This window comes from Solanum tuberosum, unplaced genomic scaffold (genome assembly GCF_000226075.1).
Source record: "Solanum tuberosum cultivar DM 1-3 516 R44 unplaced genomic scaffold, SolTub_3.0 scf00324, whole genome shotgun sequence".
NCBI classification, from domain to species: Eukaryota; Viridiplantae; Streptophyta; class Magnoliopsida; order Solanales; family Solanaceae; genus Solanum; species Solanum tuberosum.
The window spans coordinates 503,973-525,301 of NW_006239247.1; the positions used below are offsets into that span (position 1 = coordinate 503,973).

Genomic DNA, 21,329 nt, shown 5'->3' on the forward strand with positions numbered 1-21,329 from the left:
CTATTTAAATTGAGTCTCTTTTATGGCAAATGTGGAAAGCGAGAAATTTGTTGTGCTTTAGCAGTGGTACATATGAACCTAATAACATAGTTAATAAGACTCCATTTGATTTACATATGTACAAACCTCTGCAGCTTTAACTCCTATATATATAAGAATTTATGATGTAACTCTATTACTATTGCCCAAGAAAATCATGCATACAAGCATATGAAACTTCCAATAATTGTAAGCTACAAATTTAATAGAGGAATAACTATTGTCATACTGATAATTAAGGGGAAGCATACAATGTCATTCTTGAGTATATTGTCGTAAAATGACTCATTGAATTTTACATCCCCCAGAATCTTGTCCATGACGGACATTGCCGTAGGCAGAAAGTTCAAGAAGATCCATGTCGCGACCTGGATATAGTTTTAAAACGTTAATATTATCACAGATAATCTCATAAACTAGACTGCCAAATACTTGAACACAAGACTGAATGCGTCTAACCTGAAACCCGACAATACGAACTTCTTTGAATGAGTTCAGCTTTTGATATATCAGTTCGATTCCCCTTCGATCTATTAACTGTCGCCTGCATGAAGACACTCCTCCCATCAATTTTCTAACTTTTAGACACATTCCCCATTTACTCCCATGACATGTTATTTTATAATGTACCTAACTAATTAAGCAATGTAATAATAATAATTTTATTAAGCATATTTGACTTGGTATTTTCCACTTGATTTTAGTGGTAAGCATTTTATCACAAACATTGTTTATAACTAACGTTATTTGCTTCATGATTTTCATTAATTCATTTTCATTCTCTTTCAAAAGTAAAAAAAATAAAATCATTGATCTTGAACTCTTTGCTTAACAAATATTCCTTACATTTATTTTGTAGTATTTTTTTTTCTTTATGATTTGTGTTTGGCTAATTTTCAGAAAAATGATGGCACCTCAAGAAATAGCTGAATTCACATTTTGAATTAAAGAGATAATAAAAGTTTTTAAGGTATGGTGCTCTCTCTTTAATTTATCTTACGTTGCAACTTCTAATATTTACTACAAGATAGTCTAAATTTCATCTTTGTTGTGTTGCTGTCGTAAAGTTTCATTTTATTATATTTATTTCTTGCTTTTTTCCCTTGGTATGTTATGTTGTTTTCGTAAAGTTTCGTTTTGTTATATTTATTTCTTGCTTTTTTTCCTTGGTATGTTATGTTGTTATCATAAAGTTTCATTTTTTTGTATTTATTCCTTGCTTTTTTTCCTTGGTATGCCGCTCTATTTGAGTGGTAATTAATGTTGCACCTATTTGTATCTATTTAACGATCAGCCAGCTGACTTTTTAGATTCCACTCGTTTACTTTGGCTTGATAGATGAATTACTAACGGGATGTTGAAGCTATATAGCCCGAATATTTCCTTTTTTTCGTGTCTCACATGATGTCCAATATCCATTTTGGGATTCAACTAATATGTAAATTCACATTAGGAAATTCCATTTGGGGGATAAACTATTTTCTATTAAAAATAATCTATTCTCAAGACTTGAATCCTGAGACCTGATTTAACTAGACCAAAGTAAGTTATGCATATATTAGTAATATAAAAAGGAGGATTTAGTCTAAAGATGATGTGGCAATAGGTTCGAGCCGTGGACTAATGCTTGTATTAAGGGTAGACCATCTACTTGACACCTTTTAAAGTGCAATCCTTCCTTAAATTTTGTATGAACGCGAAATACTTTATCCATCGAGATTCCTTTTTAATGCTTGATATAAGTAATTAAATATTGATTAGAACAAGTGATTTGGACTTTGGAGTAAGAAAATTGAAATATTTATAGAAATAACTTGTTGATGTGGAAGAAATCCACCAATAACTGTTATGTTTAAACTCTTCCCATAATTCTCTTAAACTCAACTTAGAACTCTTTGTAGTTCATAAAAAAGTCCTTTCCTCATTTATGAAACTGATAAAATTATTGGCATGTGATCATACAATCATGAGTTCGAGCTGTTGAAATAGTCAAAATGCAAAGTACAATGAACCCTTGTGTGGTCCAACCCTTTTCTAGACCCCATACATAACAAAAGCTTAGTGTACCGAACTGTCTTTTTCAAAAAGTTTATTTGTGTATTTTTTGCAAATGTGATTGATCTTGTTTCTTGATTTTTACTAGGAGAAGAAAAAAAAATGGAAGCAAGGGAGTCATTTTTTCCAACAAAGTTATTTGGTCAAGAAACAAAAAGAACATGTGAAAGAATTTGGAGATGTTTAAAGAAAGACAAAGTAATTACAAGTATTGGTATATATGGAGTTAAAGGTGTTGGAAAAACAACCTTAGCCAAACTCATCAATCACCTTGTTGAACAAAAAACTAAATCCCAAGTTATTTGGATTAATGTTTCTCAACAATGCAACATCAAAGTGTTACAAAATGACATTGCTAAATCACTTGGATTTGATCTTATAGAGGAACATGATGAAGAAAAGAGGGCAATCGCGTTACACGAATCGTTCAAAGAGAAAAATGATTTTGTTTTAGTACTAGATGATGTGTTAGAGAATGTACCTTTGAAAATGTTAGGTAATCCTCTAAAAATTGAAGGTGGAAGGTTGATAGTAACAAGTTGTTTACTCGAAACATGTCGAAAAATGGGATGTCAGAGGACGTTTGGAGTGAAGACACTTGAAGCAGAGGAGTCCTGGAGTTTGTTCATAGAAAAACTCGGAAATGAGATGATTATTCCGCGAGAAGTTGAAGGAATCGCGAAGGTTATGGTGAATAATTGTACAAAAGGACTTCCATTTGGGATTGTTACATTGGCTACAAAGTTAAGAGAGTTGGAATTGAGTAATGTTGATGAATGGAGAAAGGCGTTCAAAGAATCATTTAAAGAGGAGAACAATGATGTTATGAAGATGTTGTTATATAGTTTTAATTCATTGAAGGATGAAAAGTTACAACAATGTTTCTTGTACTGTTGTTTGTATCCAGAAGATGAGAAAATCTCAAAAGATCATTTGATAACTCGATTTGTTTTAGAGGGACTAATCGATGAACAAGAGAGTCGCGAGGCAGAATTTGAAGAGGGATATGAAATATTGAACAGATTGGAAGGTGTTTGTTTGTTGGAAAGTGGCGTAAATAGTGTGAAAATGCATAGTTTGATTAGAGATATGGCATTGAAGATCACTAATGAAAATCCTATGTTTATGGTTAAAGCTGGAGTTCAGCTTAATGATGCACCAAAACAGGATGAATGGATCGAAAATTTGGACAAGGTATTGTTACATATACTATGTTGCTCGAACTCTTCAAAGTGTTGTTGCACGCGTGTCAGGATCAGACACGTGCCTATTGACATGTTTGAAGAGTCTGAGCAACATAACTTGATAGAACTTGATGAGATAGATCTTGGATATTTTTTATAATTTTCGTCTAAATTTTTGTTTTGAATTATATTACAGGTATCTCTAATGAGGAACCAGATAGCTGAAATACCAGAAGGAACATCAGCTAAGTGTCCAAGGCTAACAACATTGATGTTGCAGCAAAATTATTACTTATGGAAGATTCCAGATTCTTTCTTCGAGCACATGAAGGCGTTACGTGTTCTTGATTTAAGTCACACTTGCATTGAGAAGTTGCCTGATTCTGTATCCGAGTTGGAGAATCTCACCGCGCTCTTACTTGCATTTTGTTGGAATCTAAGGTCAATTCCAACTCTGGCAAAGCTCGAGTTATTGCAAGAGTTGGACTTGAGTGGCACTGGGATTCAGACTTTGCCTGAATCCCTTGAGGCTCTATTGAGCCTCAAATGCCTGAGTATGTATGCAATGCGTTGGCTTGAGAGGATACCAATAGGTATATTGCCCCAACTCTCAACTCTGCAACGCCTAGTGTTATCGCATCATATAGACGTTCAAGGTGAGGAACTAGAGGTGTTAAACGAGTTGGAAGAGTTTCAAGGTAGGTTCTCTACTATTCATGACTTCAACCGGTTCATCAGAGCTCAAGAAAACGAAGGATGCCTCGTGTTTTACAGAATTCTAGTAGGTGACTATGATGGTTTAGGACAAATGACACAAATTGAATTCAATCATGGAAGAATTTCGGATAAATTAGTCAAGTGTTATGGACTTGGAAAAGAAGATGAAGTACTATTGCTTCCACAAGACATTCAACACTTGAAAATTGAGAGTTGCAACAACTTTAGTACTTGTCTTTCCGACTTCTTGTCATGTCTATACGATTCAAAAGATTTGAAGTACTTCAAAGTTCGTTGGTGCAACAAACTAGAGTACCTTATGAAGGTAAAACAAGGACAAGAATCCGTCTTATTCCCCTCTCTCGAGCATCTTGATCTCTTTGAATTGCCTAGTTTTGTTGGTATTTTTGATGAAAGTGAAACAAGTTTGAGTCCTTCAATTCCTCTTGTTGGTACTTTTTCCCTCCTTAGAATGATACGTATCGAAAGATGTCACAACATCAAGAAGCTACTTCCAATTGATCTATGCTCAAACCTGAGACATCTCGAGAGGATATATGTCCTATCATGTAGTCAAATCGAAGAAATAATTGAAGATCAAGAAAATGATGGAATCGTCGTCTTTCCTAAAATGACAAGAATAACCTTATGGTCTTTGCCACAATTGAAAAGCATATGCAATGGAAAAATGAAGTGCAATTCAATCAAGAAAGTGTCAATTAAGGAATGTGTTAAGTTAAGGAATTTGCCTTTGTTTTTTTCACATGAAGAGGAACTCAAAATTCCTTCTACACTAAAAGAGATTGCTATAAATTCAAGTGAAAAAGATTGGTGGGAATCTTTGGAATGGGATCATTCAACTACAAAAATTGAACTTCAACCTTTTCTTAACTATTTCTAAGGATTGTGCTCGGAGTTTTCAAAAATGTTAGACGTGTGTATGTCTTATCCTCCAAAAGTAGTGTACTTTTCTGACGATCTGATATGGAATGGAGCATCATTCTTGAAAAGTTCGAGGAATGAGATAGATTTCTACTTTCAAGTTTAACTCTATTTTATTTTTGTAACATTTATTATAATATTGATGGTTTGTAATTGTACTTATATAAACTTACTAAATTTTCATATGATTGTGGCTGGTATGAAATTACAAATTAAATTTTTTAAAAGGGTTTGATAGAAATATTTTGTTTACTTTTTATTTTCCAAGAAGAAAAAATGAAAAAAGAAGCCCAATTTATAGGGCTAAAATTCAAAATAACCAAACCGATTAATTTGATTTAGATTTTCATGTAAATTGCTAGCTTTGCTTGTTTTCATGATCCAATCATGTGTACCCTGAAAAAGGAATTAAATGTAACATAAAAATTCAATTTTTCATTATTCTTGATGTGACATAAATATTTTATTTTCTTTGGTTGTCAAACAACATATAGAAAAGGCAATAACAGATACATCAAGTGAAAATTATATATATCACTTCCTTTCATTTGGTGACTCGAACTTTAAGGTTAAGAAATATCATCTGAACAACCCCCTATAGTCGTATCACTTCCTTAATGTTCTAGGTCAAAGACGATGCTTTCACATGCTCTTTGCACATTTTCATCGACTTTCATGCCATCAAGCTTCTTTCCATTCTCGAGTTTTATGCCATTCTCGTAACACTCCTTATATAACGGGTCTTGTTCATCTTGTGCAACAACAACAACAACATTTGAAGCAACAAACATCGTCACCATGGCAATGAAAAGCATAACAACGATGACGTTGTTCGATGCCATACTATTTTTGCTACGACAAAAAATAAGTGATTATATATATATATATATATATATATATGTATTGTTGTTGTTTGAATGTATAATGTGTTAATGTAATTGAATTGTTTCATAATTTATAGGTTAGATATTTTTTTTGAGGTTTGAATTAGTTTTAGGTGAATTTGAGGAGAGGAGATAATTATGCTTGTCCTTGATTATAGTATTTAGTCATAGATTAACTGAATCTATTTAGACCTTTCATGTTTTTGTTTTCTGTAAATGTTAAACCAAAAAAAAAACTAATTTTTTAGGGTGTCATACGTATATTATGTCACGTAGGACACGTGTGTCTACTTGTTCAACTTTATACAAATTTAAGTGTCTACTTGTGTACACCCAAAATTGAAAAGCATAGATGTCAACTGAGGTCAAGTTAAATAACATGTTAATGATAAGTATAACATAATTGGTGACCTCGTAAAAATGGTAACTAACCTGCTATCACGCGTTAAGCTGTATATTTTCAGCAAAAAAATGTAAGAGAAGAATGAAAAAAACATAGTATAAGTTGTCTGATTAACAACTTTCCTTTATAGAGTAACAAAATCTACAGAAAAACAATCTCCATGATACAAACCAAATACAATGTAGCAAAGTCTCCCATCAGAATTTCAACTAAGACTAATTGCTCTTGGATGAACTAATGAAAAAAAAATACATACCAAACATGAGATTGGAATTTCTCTGTCTTTTTTTGGGAAGAGTTTTCTGCATAAATACTGTAAATAACCATCGCGAACCTCTTGTCTAATCACATGTATTCGACATCATCTTTCCATTGTTCGAGAACGATAGAAGCAAGTGCAAGTCTATATGCTGTGGACCTTAAGTTTCTAACCAGGACATATATCTCCTTCCTTCTTTTCCTAACACCTACAGCTTTCCACTGTTCCTCTCTCAGATGAGCAAGACAGACAGCCTCGCAAAGAGCCACCGCTACTGGCTTCTTACTGCACGATAAAGAACTCAGTACAAGTCATAATTGCTACGATGAAAATACATCCAGAATTAACGTTTAGTTTACTAACCTTCCTCGAACAAATCCTGTTGTAATAAAGCCAATTGGTAATCGATAAGATTCTTTGGCAGCAGGATCTTCAGGTACTTGAAATTCCCATTTACCAGTTGCTTGCTGAGAGAAGCATGATCTCACAAAGGACTCGGGTACTTGAAGTTCTCCTTTGGAAATCTCTGATCTGCATAATTCAAAAACAGGTTCATTTGATAATAAGAAGCACCTATAAGCTCTCCCTTTACTTCTATTTAAAATTAGTTTCGGCAAGCATCAGTAAGATTAGTCCTGTTAAACATCAAAATGCAAACCTACTAATAATTGAACAGAGTTTTCAAGAATGGCTATTGGATTTCCCGACTTTAGTTGAATGGCAAAGCACAGGCCAAAATAACAAGAACAGATCGTATACAATCTACTAAGCATGCGTAACTACTATATGTCTATAAATACTAACTAGTGACTACTAGCTAGTGAAGGTGATATAACTTTGTCCATCCCCAGGTAAATGATTCCTCGTAAACATCTTATTCGAGAAAAATAAAAATGACTCAATCCTCATAAACCTACAAATTAAGCTTACAAAAGAACCGTGATTCTGCCCCATCAGAACTTCCAATGCCAAGTGTCCTCTTGCTTAGAATTGGTGAATTATCATAGAACAGAGCTAATGCATCTACTGATCGGCCAAATACTTGAGCCTCATACATGAATGTGTTTCTAAATGATGTTCTCCCAATTCTGCCACCTCATAGGCTCTATCCAGATGTTTTTATGGAAGTCGTATTTTTGGCATATTACATGTCCTAAGTGATCTGCCAAAGATATTTGTTATCAAAGCATCATCATCTAGCAGTAGGATTAGTCATGCATATTGTAATGAAGAGGCAATTGTGTTGCAGATAAAATTCTTAAAATGAACAAATAAATATAATTAAATGGGATAAGGCAAGCAAATAACTGAATACAAAAATGGATAATAATAGTCACCTGGTTGTGAACAACATTACATCATCAATTTGAGGTGCACAAACAACTGCTCCTTCTTCGAAAGAACCTTCTCTGTGGGCATGCAGAATAACTCTGACCAAACACAGCTTTTGGTCCTGATTTATCTGGTAAATGCCCTTAACTGTATCCTCATTGAATATTTTTTCGTCCTTCATTAATTTGGATATGTACTTTGTCCTGTGAAGCGCTTTGGGAAATAAAAGTAGATGACTACCACCGATCTCATCCAAAAACTGAGTCAGAACATAAAACGTCCTTGCCACGAATCCCTCGAATGGAGCACTGCAACTGCTCTCTGAGTCAGTTATGCATCTTCTCGAGTATGGAGTACTCATTTCTAAGTTCTTTATCATATCGTTTGGAGAAAGCTGTTCATGTTGCATCCGATCATGACCTGCCCCACTGAGTCCTTCTAGAGCAAGGCGGACACTGTTCCATGGAGATGAAACTGGAACTTTCCAAGTCCTTGTGTGAGGAGAACGGAGCTCAGACTTTTCATCATAAGCAGCTTCCTCCAAGGCTATAAAACAAGAGTGTGCGTTGCAATCAGGGAATTCCCTTGGAAAGCATGGCAACCCAAGCTGCAAAGAGGAAAAACATATATTAGGATCTAAAATTGATATCAAACTCAAATTCAGAACGAAAGCAGAACAAGCATACTAACATCACAAGCAATCCAATGCTTCTCCCTCAAACCAATCGCTTGAGCACCATTGGTCACAAGAGAGATCCAGAAGACCTTGATCCAACACAGCGGAAGAATAATAGACCATCTGAAGGGAGATTTAAAAGAACAACAATGAGGTATTCTCTATATAAGAACATGATATTCCTATCAAAGCATGATGTTTAATTGCCACATTTTCTTAAGTAATTGAATTGAGGAAGACTCAAAGGTGAGTACTCTGAAGGCTGATTCTTCCAAGTGGTTAGACCAGCAAAAGAGATGTGACAAGATTGTTGTAGAAGACCAAAAAACAGCTATTCAAGAAAGAATATGTAACCTTAACAAAAGTGTACGATCAAAATAAATTAAAGGAAAAATATGAACATATATACTTGATAGTGAAATTTAGTTTTTATGCTATTGGTATTGAAAAGTTTGAGAGAAAAATGAGTAACATGTTACACAAATATAAAGTTCTAGCACAATCATAAATCATGATTTCCCAAGAATTGCAAATATACCATCTTCCAAAAGTTAATTTGATATTTCATATTTGAAGTGACATCTTATGCCCTTTTCAATTCCTATAATTATTATTTTAACATATTTATTACAAACTCTATTATAAAAACTACTTATTTTTATTCTCCTTAATCTCCATGAAAAATCAACCTAGACAAACAACTGGGATAGGAGGCACACACAAAGACACATACGCATATGCATTTTATGTTACTCATTTCTTATTCTCTATAAAATTGTTTTCACTTATTTCTTATTTCTATTTGTAGAAATATAAGAGATGCCTTTTGCTTTGTCTTTGAAACCAGATCGAGAATGTATTGGTAAGGATCTCTCCCCTGACATTTGAGGGCTGACAGTTGCTTGTCTAGCTAAGCTCCTACTGAGCTTTCTGGTAGGCAATTAGCAAAGAAGTAAAACGCTATGTTTCTATTGACTAATAACCTTACGTGATACACCTGTAGAAAGCCATAAACTAGGACAAACCAATAGGACAATTACCTGCACTATCAACTATAGAAAGTGCAGTTACCATCTTTTCTTTTGTAATTAGATGGTGGTGTCGTTAAGGTGGATGCGTATAAGTATGTATCCTCCTCAAAAGTTAAGCCTACAAACTAAACCAGAAAAAGATGTGAAAGCAGAACAATACGTTGTATGAAAATAATGACATCAACCTAGCCACAAGTTGAAGGTTGAAGACATCAAAACTCGAGAACAGGTGTTTATGGCATGAGAGTTCAGTTTCAGCACATGCAATATGTATTCTAGTCAAGTGAGTATATTGAGCAACCATGTGTAAATATAAATCAGACTTATGTTCATTTACAAAGCCTATGCATGGAGATTCACCTTATAATAGAAGTTTTCTCGTTCTCACTTTTCAGAAGCAGTATAGGGCAGACTCTAGAAAACCGTCTCTCAACAGAAGGTTGTTGTCTGCGTGAGTTCACATCACCAACGCGAAACAACTCCATACGCTGATGGTGTTTCTCCATGCACAGGATGTTTTCTTCTATTGGAGGGTCAATGCCTTCTTTAGCATCCCAGAGATCTATACACTCAGATAAGCCAGGACTTCCTTCACATTCTAAGGGCGAGCAAGAGAGTAACTTCATGTCTCTTTTTGGAATTCCCTTCTCATCTTTCTTGTAAGATAGTATATTTTGACCCTTTGCTTCCAAAGGATCAGTAGTATCTTTATTCAAAAATCGAGGATCATTGACAAAGAGAGAAAAGATTGCTGAAGAAAGGATTTGGTCGTCATTCTCAATGAAGGATGCATACTTCACCGGGGAAGAATTTACCAAAGAACTGCACAGAAAACAACGACGTTCAGTAATCATGTTCATAAATCAGTTAAAATAGAAAGGTTGTCCCTTCAAAAAAATCACCAGGTTGCAGGATGTAAAAGCTTTTGAAGAAGCTCAGATGCCCTTGATCCAATCAATTCCAACTTCCCGAGATGATCCTCAAGGGAAATGCAACTAACTCTGGAGCCAGCAGCATCTACCTGAATACCAAGAAGCATTATTTCTGATCTACAGCAACAGGAACAGGCAAGTAAATCACATCTTCAGTAAACTGTATGCATTTATAATAAAAAAGGAATGCGTATTCAGCCATCACCATTTTATTATACCATCTGAGACCGAAGAAAGTAACAATGAGACCACTATATATAGCATTAGAAATGGACACCACATGATTCTTTACTCAACCTGCCTTTCACAAGCATTTTGCAAAGCATTATATCCTTCACTGAAAGCAGCAGCATGTATCCAAACCCATAGCCTTCTTAAAGAAGCGCATCCATCAATCTTCTGTTGTTCACCACATATATCGGCATTATCGACCTTTGTATCAGTTTTCCTACACTGCTGCGGTTGCCACATATAGGTTACAGGAGCAATTGTCTTAGAAAAAGTGGCTCCTACATGATGGAGCTGCCAGAAGAAACACAAGTATCAAGCAAGCAAATTTTGGAGGGCATATCACTTTAATCAAAATACCAAGATGGACCACCCACCTCAGCACTACCATAGATAGCACCAGAGAGTACGTCATTACGAGCATCCTCACAATGTGAGCATGGAGAAGGCACAAGCACAGTATTCAGGATTGACATCAACAAATCCTGAAAGAAAATGTGAATGACCATGTTATATAAGCTCAATCTCTAGCTAGCAGACGTCAACTTTATCCTTGCTAATCCTTTTTTCTGGGCCCATAATTGCAAGTTATGGGCCAACATAAGATAAAAAATACATACAATTGCTTATTTAATTTTCTTTATAAGACAAATATTTATTTAATTATGTCATCACTTTCTAAGTAATCCAGGCACCAAAAGGAAATAATTTAAAGAGAAGAACAATTATCAAGTAAGATTTTGGCAGGAAAGAGTGAGTAAATGCCTGCCTGTGGACCCTCCAACTGGACAGCACTGCAGTAACTTGCGTCATGTACAAGTACTCCTCCTTGTAGTTTCTTCAGAAGAGCTCTCGAGCCCCTCCCCCTGCATCATATATTCATGATCAATGAAATATAAACAGACAAAAGACCTTCTTTCCCACAACAGAGAGAATACAACAAGGCAAAAATCGCAATTTGAACAATGAACAAATGTGTTTCTTTTTAATTAGTAAAACAACGGTCTTTTTCTTGTTTAAGCACAAGATAACAAATGTTTCCTTTCAATGCACTAGGATAAAGTTAAAAAATTTGTAGCTGCACTTCAGATATATTGGCAAAGAGCAGAAAGTTATTATTACCTGCCTTGCACACCAAGGGGAAGGTAGAATCCCCAAAGTTTTGTCATTGTGAAACGCTTAGCATACCACAAGTGGGTTCTGAGTCTCTTAGTCCCATCTCCTGAAGTTGAGAAGCCGTTCAGAGAATTCTTTTTAAGCTCAACTCTCCTACGAACATGGCGTGGAAGCGCCTTTTTATCGTTCTTCAAATTGTCTGATTTATTGAGATTCTCCTCTCCTAGTTTCTGCTTCTTTCTAACTCTACTTTTTGCCACTCTATTGTCATGCCCAGTTGTTCGCCTTCTCTTGCTTCTTTTAGATCTAAAGTCATTACTTAAACGCTCTTTTACAATTGAGTGGAGAGATTCAAGTTCAGAAGCTCGAGACTCAGCAAATTTGTTCACATTAAGGGTTCGAGGCGGACCTGCTACTGTTCGAAGTTTGCCTTTATCTGGACAAAAACCAATGTCAACTCTGTCAAATATAGGTAGATTCAATTCACTAGTCACACATGTATTCAATAGTAGAATTAGAAAAAGAATAAAAAGAACAAAAAGAAAGGGAGGCAAGTAGAAAACATTCTAAAACTCTCATTTATTTAACATCCTAAATTACTATTTTCAACATACCCTGATGCCCAAAAAATCTCATGTTTCTCATATGCCTTCATATGTTAGGTGTTAATAATGCTTTCATAAGCCTAATGGACCCAAAAAATCTAACATTTTTAAGCCAATACCCGGATATTGGTAGATTCACTTACAAATTTCACTTTCACTCCCAAAAGTTCAAATTTTCTCCAAGTAAAACACATGTCCAAACAAAATCACAACTTTAAAAGCTCAAACTCAAAATCACAACTTCTTGATAGCTCACTTGCAAACATAATGACACTGGCACTCTGACTCCTCCATTACAATTATGCAGCCATTCATGGGCAATTTCACATAAAATTCAGCAACTTTTGGTCCAAAACAACAACAACTAGCTTCTTCTCTAAACATAGAAAATAAAGTTTATCTTTTTACAAGTAATTAAATATTGGGTCACCAAAATCAAGAATCAACAAGGAAAACTTTATTTCATGTTTTTTCCTAAGAATGCTTTGTGGGTTACAGAAAAAAATCTAACCTTTATTCATTCTGCTGCCCCAATTTGAGCTTCTCTTTCTGCGCTGACCCCTTAAACCCTTAAACCCCTTTTGAATTGCACCACATCTATGTAATGTAATAACAAATGTTTTTACCCTTTTATCCCTTAAATAAACTTTTCAAAACAAGGGCAATATGGTAAATTAACTTTTAAAGGTCGGACTTTAATACAAATATCGAATCGGATAAGAAATATAAAAACAAACAAGTTTTACAGAAAAATAAACTGAAACAGAGGGAGTGTATGTTTTCTCATAATGTGCCGGATGTTTAGGGCATAGTTTATTTGATTCCAATAATACCCTCACTAAAAAGCAAAGCCCTAATAACTTCTTTTTTGGTCCTCCATTATTTGTTTCACTTGTTTCCTCCATCGCTGCAATTTCAGTGGTAAAGAAAGGTAACTAACTTCTTTCTCCATTAAATTAAGCTTTAGAATCTCTAGGACGAGCGATATTTTTTCTTTTTGAATGAATTGTTTACATAAAAATTATGTCTTTATGGATATTTTTCAGTTTTCTGAATTCTTCTTTGCTGGTTTATTTGGTTTCCCTTTGCTGCTGCTGCTTATTTTCATGGATTTTAACTTGTACTTTTTTTAATAACTGTGGTGTTTTGGCTAACTTGTATGCACCTCGACTAATTCCACACGATACCAAATATTTTGTCCACCAAGGTTAGGAAACATAGGAAGTAATGTCTCTAATGGAATTTGTAATTGAGAGCTTGTGGTTCGAAACTCACATTGACCACTAGGTTACGCGCTTGAGTGCAAGTTGTACTTTGAGATAGAAGGTGGGTGTGTTTGAGCTATATAAGGGAATTTCATTCAATTTTTGACTGCTTAATTCACCCGAAACTAGACTTGAACATCTTCCGATGTTTCTTTGCCCCTTTGTATCGAAGGGAGCAAGTTTTTTGAGTATCTTCTCTATACATGAAAAAAAAAAAATGATAATTACACATGTGGGATGAGTTATGTGTTGTTTATTGTGTTTCGGTTATTGCACTATTTTACTGTTCTTTGTTCTGAATGCTTTGTACTGCTTTTCTTATTAGTTATCATGTTTTCTTCACTATCGTTTTTCCCTTTTCATAACTACTTTGATTTGCCGCACTTGAGTTGTCGGTACTTCAAAAACAACTTCTCTACCTCCACAAGGTAGGGGTAAGGTTTGCATATATCTATCCTCTCTGGACCCCACTTGTGGGATTACACTGGATATGTTGTTGTTGTTCTGTGGGTTATGTGATCCTTTATATAGGAATTCTAAGATATTACACATGATCTCTATGTTATCTCGTTAAAAGTTTGATGCTTTTTCCATGTATATATTGGAATTGTACAGTAACATTTATCATTTTACAGTGAAATAACTTCATGATAGATAAATGATACCAGTTTGGTTACTAAACTGTAATATGATTAATAGCCAATCCATGAGAAACAGAAAACATGAATAGCATAAAATCAATGTGAGAACTTGGATGCACCAATAGACAAGTATCATGACAAAACCGAGAAGTTACACAACACTAAAAAGGATCACAAACTACTCTAATGATAACTACACATGTGACATTGTGTATCTTCGCTGGACATTAAAATAAACTAAGGGTCATTCTAAACATGTTGTGGTACTAACTTGATTAGCTTGAAAAGAGACTGCTCCCCATCATGAAAAGTAATAGTAGCATATCATAAATGTTCTCCTGCCCACTCCCCTTGCAAAATAAAAAGGAGAGTAGGAGAAACATGGAAGACTTTGTGATCTTTTTTTTCAACTACTCTGGTTTAATCGGCAATTCATCTTGTGAAGCCCTGACCATTAAGTTCTGAAGCTTTCTTAGCCTACAACTGATTAGACTTGGTTTAAATGCTGACTAACGATTATGTACCAAGAGAAAGCCTTATAAAACACTTTCTTGCAGGAAAAGATAAAAGGAAAAACAAGGCTCATGCTTGTTTTTTTCCCTTCCAAATTACAGATACATCCCTCTGCAAGCAACTCCTTGTAAGTGATTGAAGAATAATAGTTTGAACACGGTGTCCTGGCTTCTGGTGATGAAGATGTATGAGCTCTTTATGCCTTTGTTCCTGATTGAAGCCCATTGCTTCATTGAGCTACTAAGTACATGGTCTTTGTTATTTATTTTTTGCAGCCTCAAAGCAGATGCAGGTGCTCTCACAAATTTTGAGGTGCTTGATTTTCTACGCTCCAGAGGTGCAGGAAGAGATCCTACGCGGGTCATAGTCCCCATTGCACCATCAGAGTTCAAGGTTGGAAGTTACATTATTGAAGTTGTTGTTTGAGAGTATTTCGTTGTGCCCGGCAATATCTAATGTTTCTGATCTTCTAGGTGTATGATTATTTAGAGCAAACTGCTGCTTGCAATCAGACAAGACAAGTGATTGGTGAACTCATGGGAAAATGTAAAAGTATCAAACTGGAAAAATGTAAATGTATCAAACCGGAAAAATGTAAATGTATCAAACTTAAGCATGTTGAGACGGTTAACATCATCAATATCAGGCCATCTTCACTCGTTGAACTTTATCCGGTAATTTCGAAAAGATGATGTTCTTGGTATATTGACTATTTAAACTTGCAGCATCACAACTTGTTAGATGTCTATGAACTGTGGTTTTATTGTTGCACAAATACTTGTAAGGAATGGACAATATCGAGAAATGACCTTTCCTCAATGGATAGGAAGTAGGAAATAGAAGATATGGTTTATTTACCTCATCTAATTTGAGCAAATAACAATGGTGCATCAGTCATGTTTTAGTCATTAACAATGATTGTTGGGATCCTTGGGTATGTTAAACTGCAGAGGCGGAACTATCATTAACATGTTATGTTTATTTTGCTTGAGGTTGTGACATATATTTGTTTCTTCTTGACGTATATCAGATATTAAGGAAATATGATGCCCATCTTGAGGAAGTTGCAGAAACAATGGAAGAGCTTGTGGAAAATGTGGTGCAGCTGTTGCCGCCTTCTCCAACTCAAATGCAGTCTGAAGAAGGAACTGCGCCTACAGACGAAAAAGAAGCTCCTGATGGAGAAAAGATAGAGGCTGAGCCTGAAGTAGACACCAGTGTGTGAATTCTTGAACAGAAACGGTTTAGAATGCTTATTTGCACTCAGTTATCAATCTTGATATTGGCTTGAGGAAAAAGGAACTGTTTTAAGACAAGAATATTGTTATAATGAAGTTTGAATGTATATCATAGGTAAATGACTAAAAGAATATCTTTAATTTATTGAAAGTTAAACATGCTCATATAATTTACCAATGATTCGTGGAATTTAAAGGACTAAAAGAGCATATTTTAATTAATTGGAAGTTAAATATGCTCGTACGAGTAGTTTGAAACCCCTTGCCAGCAAAAGTAAAGAGTTTGCCTTCTGAGTCGAGCTCGTTGCACCGGACTTGTCTAGTGCGGGTTACTTCTCCTATGTGGTTTGCGAGCTATTGCATAGGAGCGGGAGTTTTATCCTGTGCGCACCCAAAAGGATAAAACTCCATACGACTATGCGCTGGAGAACCATTGGAAACAGATGGTTATATTTTGGATAATGGAGTGCGTTTGGATGAGTTATTCTGGTCGATTTAGAAGCCACTTATCCTACTATAGAAGAATAATTGTTCAGCATATGATATGGGAATTTTGTTTGCAATTTCCCAATCAATCTTTGATTTTGTCAGTCAGTCACTATTAGTTGTGATGTAATCATCATATTGTTAGGTTGGCATTAGTATCTACATAGATGTAATCTTTGATCACCGATATCTTCTTTCATTTTAAATGCTTCCTTCAACTATTTCCAGACGATATCATCTACATAGATGAGTAGTTCCTTTCTGATAAATAGTGAGTCACTCTCAAGTAGTTTGGCATACAAGGAGGCACTTCTATATCATTAAGCAGCATGCAGGTACTTTCTCAGAATTCTATTCTAGATGAATGCACGCACTACAACTGCATATCATTTTGTCATCCCAGCGGGCCTTGCTAACAAACTTCCATTCACACCAACCATATACTTATAAATCAAGAAGCTGAACAAATGAAGAGCAAACACTCAAGCATACCTATAAATAGCTAAAGTTGATGAGCTTCAGCATGTTAAATAGTAATTGGATCAAAGATAGAATAATACTTACAAGTTTCAGAAAATTCAATACCTATAGCATGACCAGCTCTTGGACTAAACCATATCCTCCTCAAGTTGTGGTTGAGACCATTAATGGTGGTATTGTTGCAGATACTAGACATTATTACCATCACAACTCCATCTGATCTTAACTTTTTAAACTTTGATTTTCATTATATCTTCGTATGACTATTGTTTTTACACTTTGATTATCATTATATGACTATTGTTTAGGATGATTTTTCAAGTTGTCTATACTACTTTGCCATGACTATTTTCAGTTTTGCTGTTTCTTTCTCTATACTACTTTGGACGGTTTTTTCTTGACAAGTGGTAAGGTCTACACACACTTTACTCTCCCCATACCCTTCTTTGTGGATTACACTTAGGTATTTTATGGTGGTTGTTGCTACCTTTTTCATAAAAAAAAAAAAAAAAAAAGGGGTTAACACCTAGAATGTTGATTTGCATACGCATTCTGATTTGAACCAATTGAAGCATATGAAAATATTTTTTATTTCTTATTTAGTGGTAAAATATTGAGATTACTACATGATGATAATTTTTTAAAGAGTAAATTTTAGGTTTAGCAAAAAAAAATCATATTTGTATGCTATAACTATAGTTTGCATAATTGCGCTCCATAGCAAACTCTATCAATATGTATATTTCGGTGTACTTATACAAAGAATCAATTATATAAGTATATATTTGGAATCTGTATACAAATAAGATATTTTTTTTGTATAAAGCGAGAAAGAAATTAAAGAAAGGCAAAATAGAACTAGGCAGGGGAAGATTTGTAATGTATAATTATAAGTGTATAGGACGAAAATGTATGTATTTGTATATACAATTTTCTCTCCCTTTATTCAAACACAAACACAATTTATACATTTGTGTTTGTATAAAGTGAGAGAGGCGAGAGAGAGAGTGGCGAGCGAGATATCTGGGGAGAGAGGCGAACGAAAAGATATGTATTTGTTTTTGTATATACAGTTTTCTCACACTTTATACAAACAGAAACATAATTTATACATTTGTGTTTATAAAGTGAGAGAGGCGAGCGAGATATTTGGGGAGAGAGGCGAATGACAAAGTGTTTGCTATGGATTAGAATTAAATGAAATTGTGTTATAATATTTAATTTTAATTAATAGTTTGCTATTTTATACAATTTTCCCTTTAAAAAAATATTGTCTTAACCTTGAATTTTCTTTAACACATAATAGTTATTTTAATATTAATGATTTAGATTATTTTTTTAATTAAAAGTGTTAATGAGAAATAATACAAGTAGAAGATATACTCAATCAAATAAAAAGACCCGATTCTTTGCCAAATACACATATTGATTATAGAATAATGTTAACAGTTTATTTGTTTCAGCTGAAAGAAGTTTTTTTGAAATTAGAATTGATTAAATCTTCTTTAAGACCAACAATGTCTCAAGAGAGACTGAATGAATTAACTATTTTATCATCATTTGAAAAGGAATTATTAAAACAAATTGATTATAAAACAGTAGTTAATTAATGACTTCACATCTAAAATAACTAGAAAAATAGATTTTAAATAAAAGTATATATGATGAAAAAAATAATATTAGGTCTCCTTTCTTAAATTTTGATTTAGACCCCTAATATCGTTGAGTCGACCCTGATTGTTATTATTGTTCCTTCAATGTGGGTACAAGATACCAAAAGAGAATCGATGAAAAGAAAGACTTAAGAAAGTTTCTTTAGGTTTTTATATAGAAAATAATTGGATGATCAAGTTTATGATATCTTTATGCCTTTTAATCTAGGGTGTATCTATTAACCATTAAATTAAATTATTACACTTGCAAGGAATTTTCTAAGTTGCTTCCAAATTCCTACCCCTTTCATTATCTTCCCTAATCTCTTCACATAATTTTTATATTTCAGCCAACTTGTTACTACGTGATATGTACTTTACAAAAAAAAAATTGACTTTTTATTTTCTTCTAATATTATAATTTCTATATTTTAATTTTCAAATCCATCTTGTCTAATGTCTATATATATATAAAAAAAAAAAAAAAAAGGCATAGCCTCTTCTCCTCCTATCAAGTGTTAATGGTTCAATATTTGACTATTAACAATTGGATATCAAAGGTTTATCCTTTTTTCGTTGTTCGTTCTATCGAGAGTCTGTTATAAACAGTCAATCTCAAAGGTAGAGATAAGACATGTGTAGACACGCTATCCTTTTCATATCTTACTTGTAAGATTATGCTGAATTAATTGTTGTTATTGTTATTTGGATATCGAAGGTATATATAGTACTAGTGAATTTTTTTTCATTTTTTATTACATTTTTTTCTATTTTTCACTTTAAACATATGATTATCTAAATTCCTCTTTTTGATTTTATATGTAGAATAATTTTGGCACAAAATGGATATGGAGGTTGATATGGTAGATTCTTTCATAAGGAACAACCAAGAAAGCTTTGAGTACAATCTGCAAAGCCTTGAAAACAATATGAAGGTATTAAATGGCATATCATTAGAAATTGAGGTACAAGTGAAAGAAGCAGAAAAAAGGAAAAGAAAAAGAAAAAGAGAAGTTGAAAATTGGTGTGAAGAAGTTGGGAATATCAAAAATCAATTTTAAAATTTGAAGAAGGATTTATTAGAAGAAAAATGTATTATTTCAGAAAATTTATGTGTGATTAATTCAAGAGTTGTAGGACTTATTGAGCAAAGTCAACATGTTCATCAAGGCCTTTTGGATGATCAAGATTTCCAAAAGGATTTGCAAAGAATTTGGGCATGTTCATCTATTGATTGTTAATTATTCGGTATTTAAAATTTACTAATTCTGATGAATCAGATTGGTGAGTTTCATAATACGAATGTTTAATTCAAAAAGGAGATGATAATTCTTAGCAAATGATTAACAGAAAGCACTACTCCTCTATTTTCACTATATATATTTTTACATGAAAGGTAGTTTTTTTATCTCATTGTTGGATCAAGATATATTAATTAGCATTTAATGGTGGTTTTAAAATTTTATGTTACAAAATTAGATGCATATACTTCAACTTCATCAAAGTATTGTGGTATATACTTAAATATTGTCATGTATGTTCAGAATATTTCAAGATTTTGATTATTAATCTAGTGAAATAATATTTTTTGTTTTTTATTCAGTAATTTGATGGGAGATCATATTAATTTAGATGTGCCTCGTAAAATCAATTAAAGGGGTAAGACATTATCTCCATATTCAGTGATCGAATTCAAAATATTTGATTAAGAGCAAAAAAATGTATATTCATTTCACTATAACCCTCGATAGTACTTATAAATTCAGTGAACTATTAAACCATAATCCAAAGCACCTATTATCAAACTTTTTTTATTTAACTATATATCGATATATGTCTTGAATAAGCTGGTTCAGGCGTTACAATTATATAATAACAGTTCCACTTGTTCATAATTTGGATATTATTTTTTTGGTTATCTCAATAAATAAGGTTTAATAATATCACCTAAATTAAGACAAATAGAGGAGAAAACGATCAAAATTGCTCTTAATGTATAGAAAATTAATAAGTTTATTAATAATAAGGGAAGTTATATATTTTTGACCGCTCAGAAAAAACTATTATATTTTATAGGTAAAAAAGATAAATATACCCCTGAACTATCGTAAATGGTATGCAGATACCCTCCGTCAATACTTTTGAGACATTGGTGCCCCTGCCGTCCAAAAACTAGAGCATATATACCATTTATACTAACGGACATACACATGTCATAATCTTATCCACCGACCGACATTTATTAAATATTGGATCGACGAATAAAATTGCGCCATGTGTCCCTATTTAGTCTTTCGTTAGAGTGAATGACATATATGCTCTAGTCTTTGGATGACATGGGCATCAATGTCCCAAAAGTATGACGGAGGATATTTGTATACAATTTACGATAGTTCTGAGGTATATTTGTCCTTTCTCCCTATTTTTTATTAGAGACAACTATGCATCATAAATCCTTTAATAGTCAAATTTTTTATTAGTGACACTAAATTATAATAGGTATACACAAATTACATAGTCCCTCCGTTTAAAAAAGAATGACCCACTTTCCTATTTAGTTTGTTTTAAAAAAAAATGACCTCTTTTTTTTTTTTGGTAACATTTTAGTTTTAACTTTCCACGTGACATGTTTAAGGCCACAAGATTAAAGG

At 33.6% G+C, this 21,329-nt stretch overlaps 2 protein-coding genes and 2 long non-coding RNA genes across 5 annotated transcripts; 2 read left to right on the forward strand and 2 right to left on the reverse strand.

Moving 5' to 3' along the window:
* Positions 1–158: 158 nt before the first annotated feature.
* Positions 159–619, reverse strand: LOC102587008 (uncharacterized). Its single transcript, XR_368353.2, has 2 exons — positions 499–619; positions 159–407 (listed from the first exon to the last, which is right to left on the reverse strand). It is a non-coding gene; the product is annotated as an uncharacterized lncRNA (long non-coding RNA).
* Positions 620–6,317: 5,698 nt separating this feature from the next.
* Positions 6,318–13,074, reverse strand: LOC102587217 (uncharacterized). Its single transcript, XM_006360443.2, has 11 exons — positions 12,915–13,074; positions 11,805–12,234; positions 11,452–11,548; positions 11,060–11,167; positions 10,752–10,976; positions 10,425–10,543; positions 9,883–10,344; positions 8,506–8,614; positions 7,821–8,422; positions 6,847–7,014; positions 6,318–6,768 (listed from the first exon to the last, which is right to left on the reverse strand). The coding sequence occupies exons 1-11, from the start codon at positions 12,922–12,924 to the stop codon at positions 6,570–6,572; spliced, it is 2,529 nt and encodes an 842-aa protein (XP_006360505.1). The 5' UTR covers positions 12,925–13,074; the 3' UTR covers positions 6,318–6,569.
* A 154-nt stretch (positions 13,075–13,228) lies between these two features.
* LOC102587541 (uncharacterized) lies at positions 13,229–16,201 on the forward strand. 2 transcript variants are annotated; one of them, XM_006360444.2, is made up of 5 exons: positions 13,229–13,334; positions 14,867–15,007; positions 15,098–15,215; positions 15,296–15,496; positions 15,853–16,201. In XM_006360444.2, the coding sequence occupies exons 2-5, from the start codon at positions 15,000–15,002 to the stop codon at positions 16,045–16,047; spliced, it is 522 nt and encodes a 173-aa protein (XP_006360506.1). In that variant the 5' UTR covers positions 13,229–13,334; positions 14,867–14,999; the 3' UTR covers positions 16,048–16,201. The 2 variants fall into 2 exon arrangements, with proteins under 2 accessions (XP_006360506.1, XP_006360507.1); XM_006360445.2 differs by having other exon boundaries at positions 14,924–15,007.
* Positions 16,202–19,167: 2,966 nt separating this feature from the next.
* On the forward strand, positions 19,168–19,709 carry LOC107063239 (uncharacterized). Its single transcript, XR_001475162.1, has 2 exons — positions 19,168–19,396; positions 19,504–19,709. It is a non-coding gene; the product is annotated as an uncharacterized lncRNA (long non-coding RNA).
* The last annotated feature ends 1,620 nt before the right edge of the window (positions 19,710–21,329 follow it).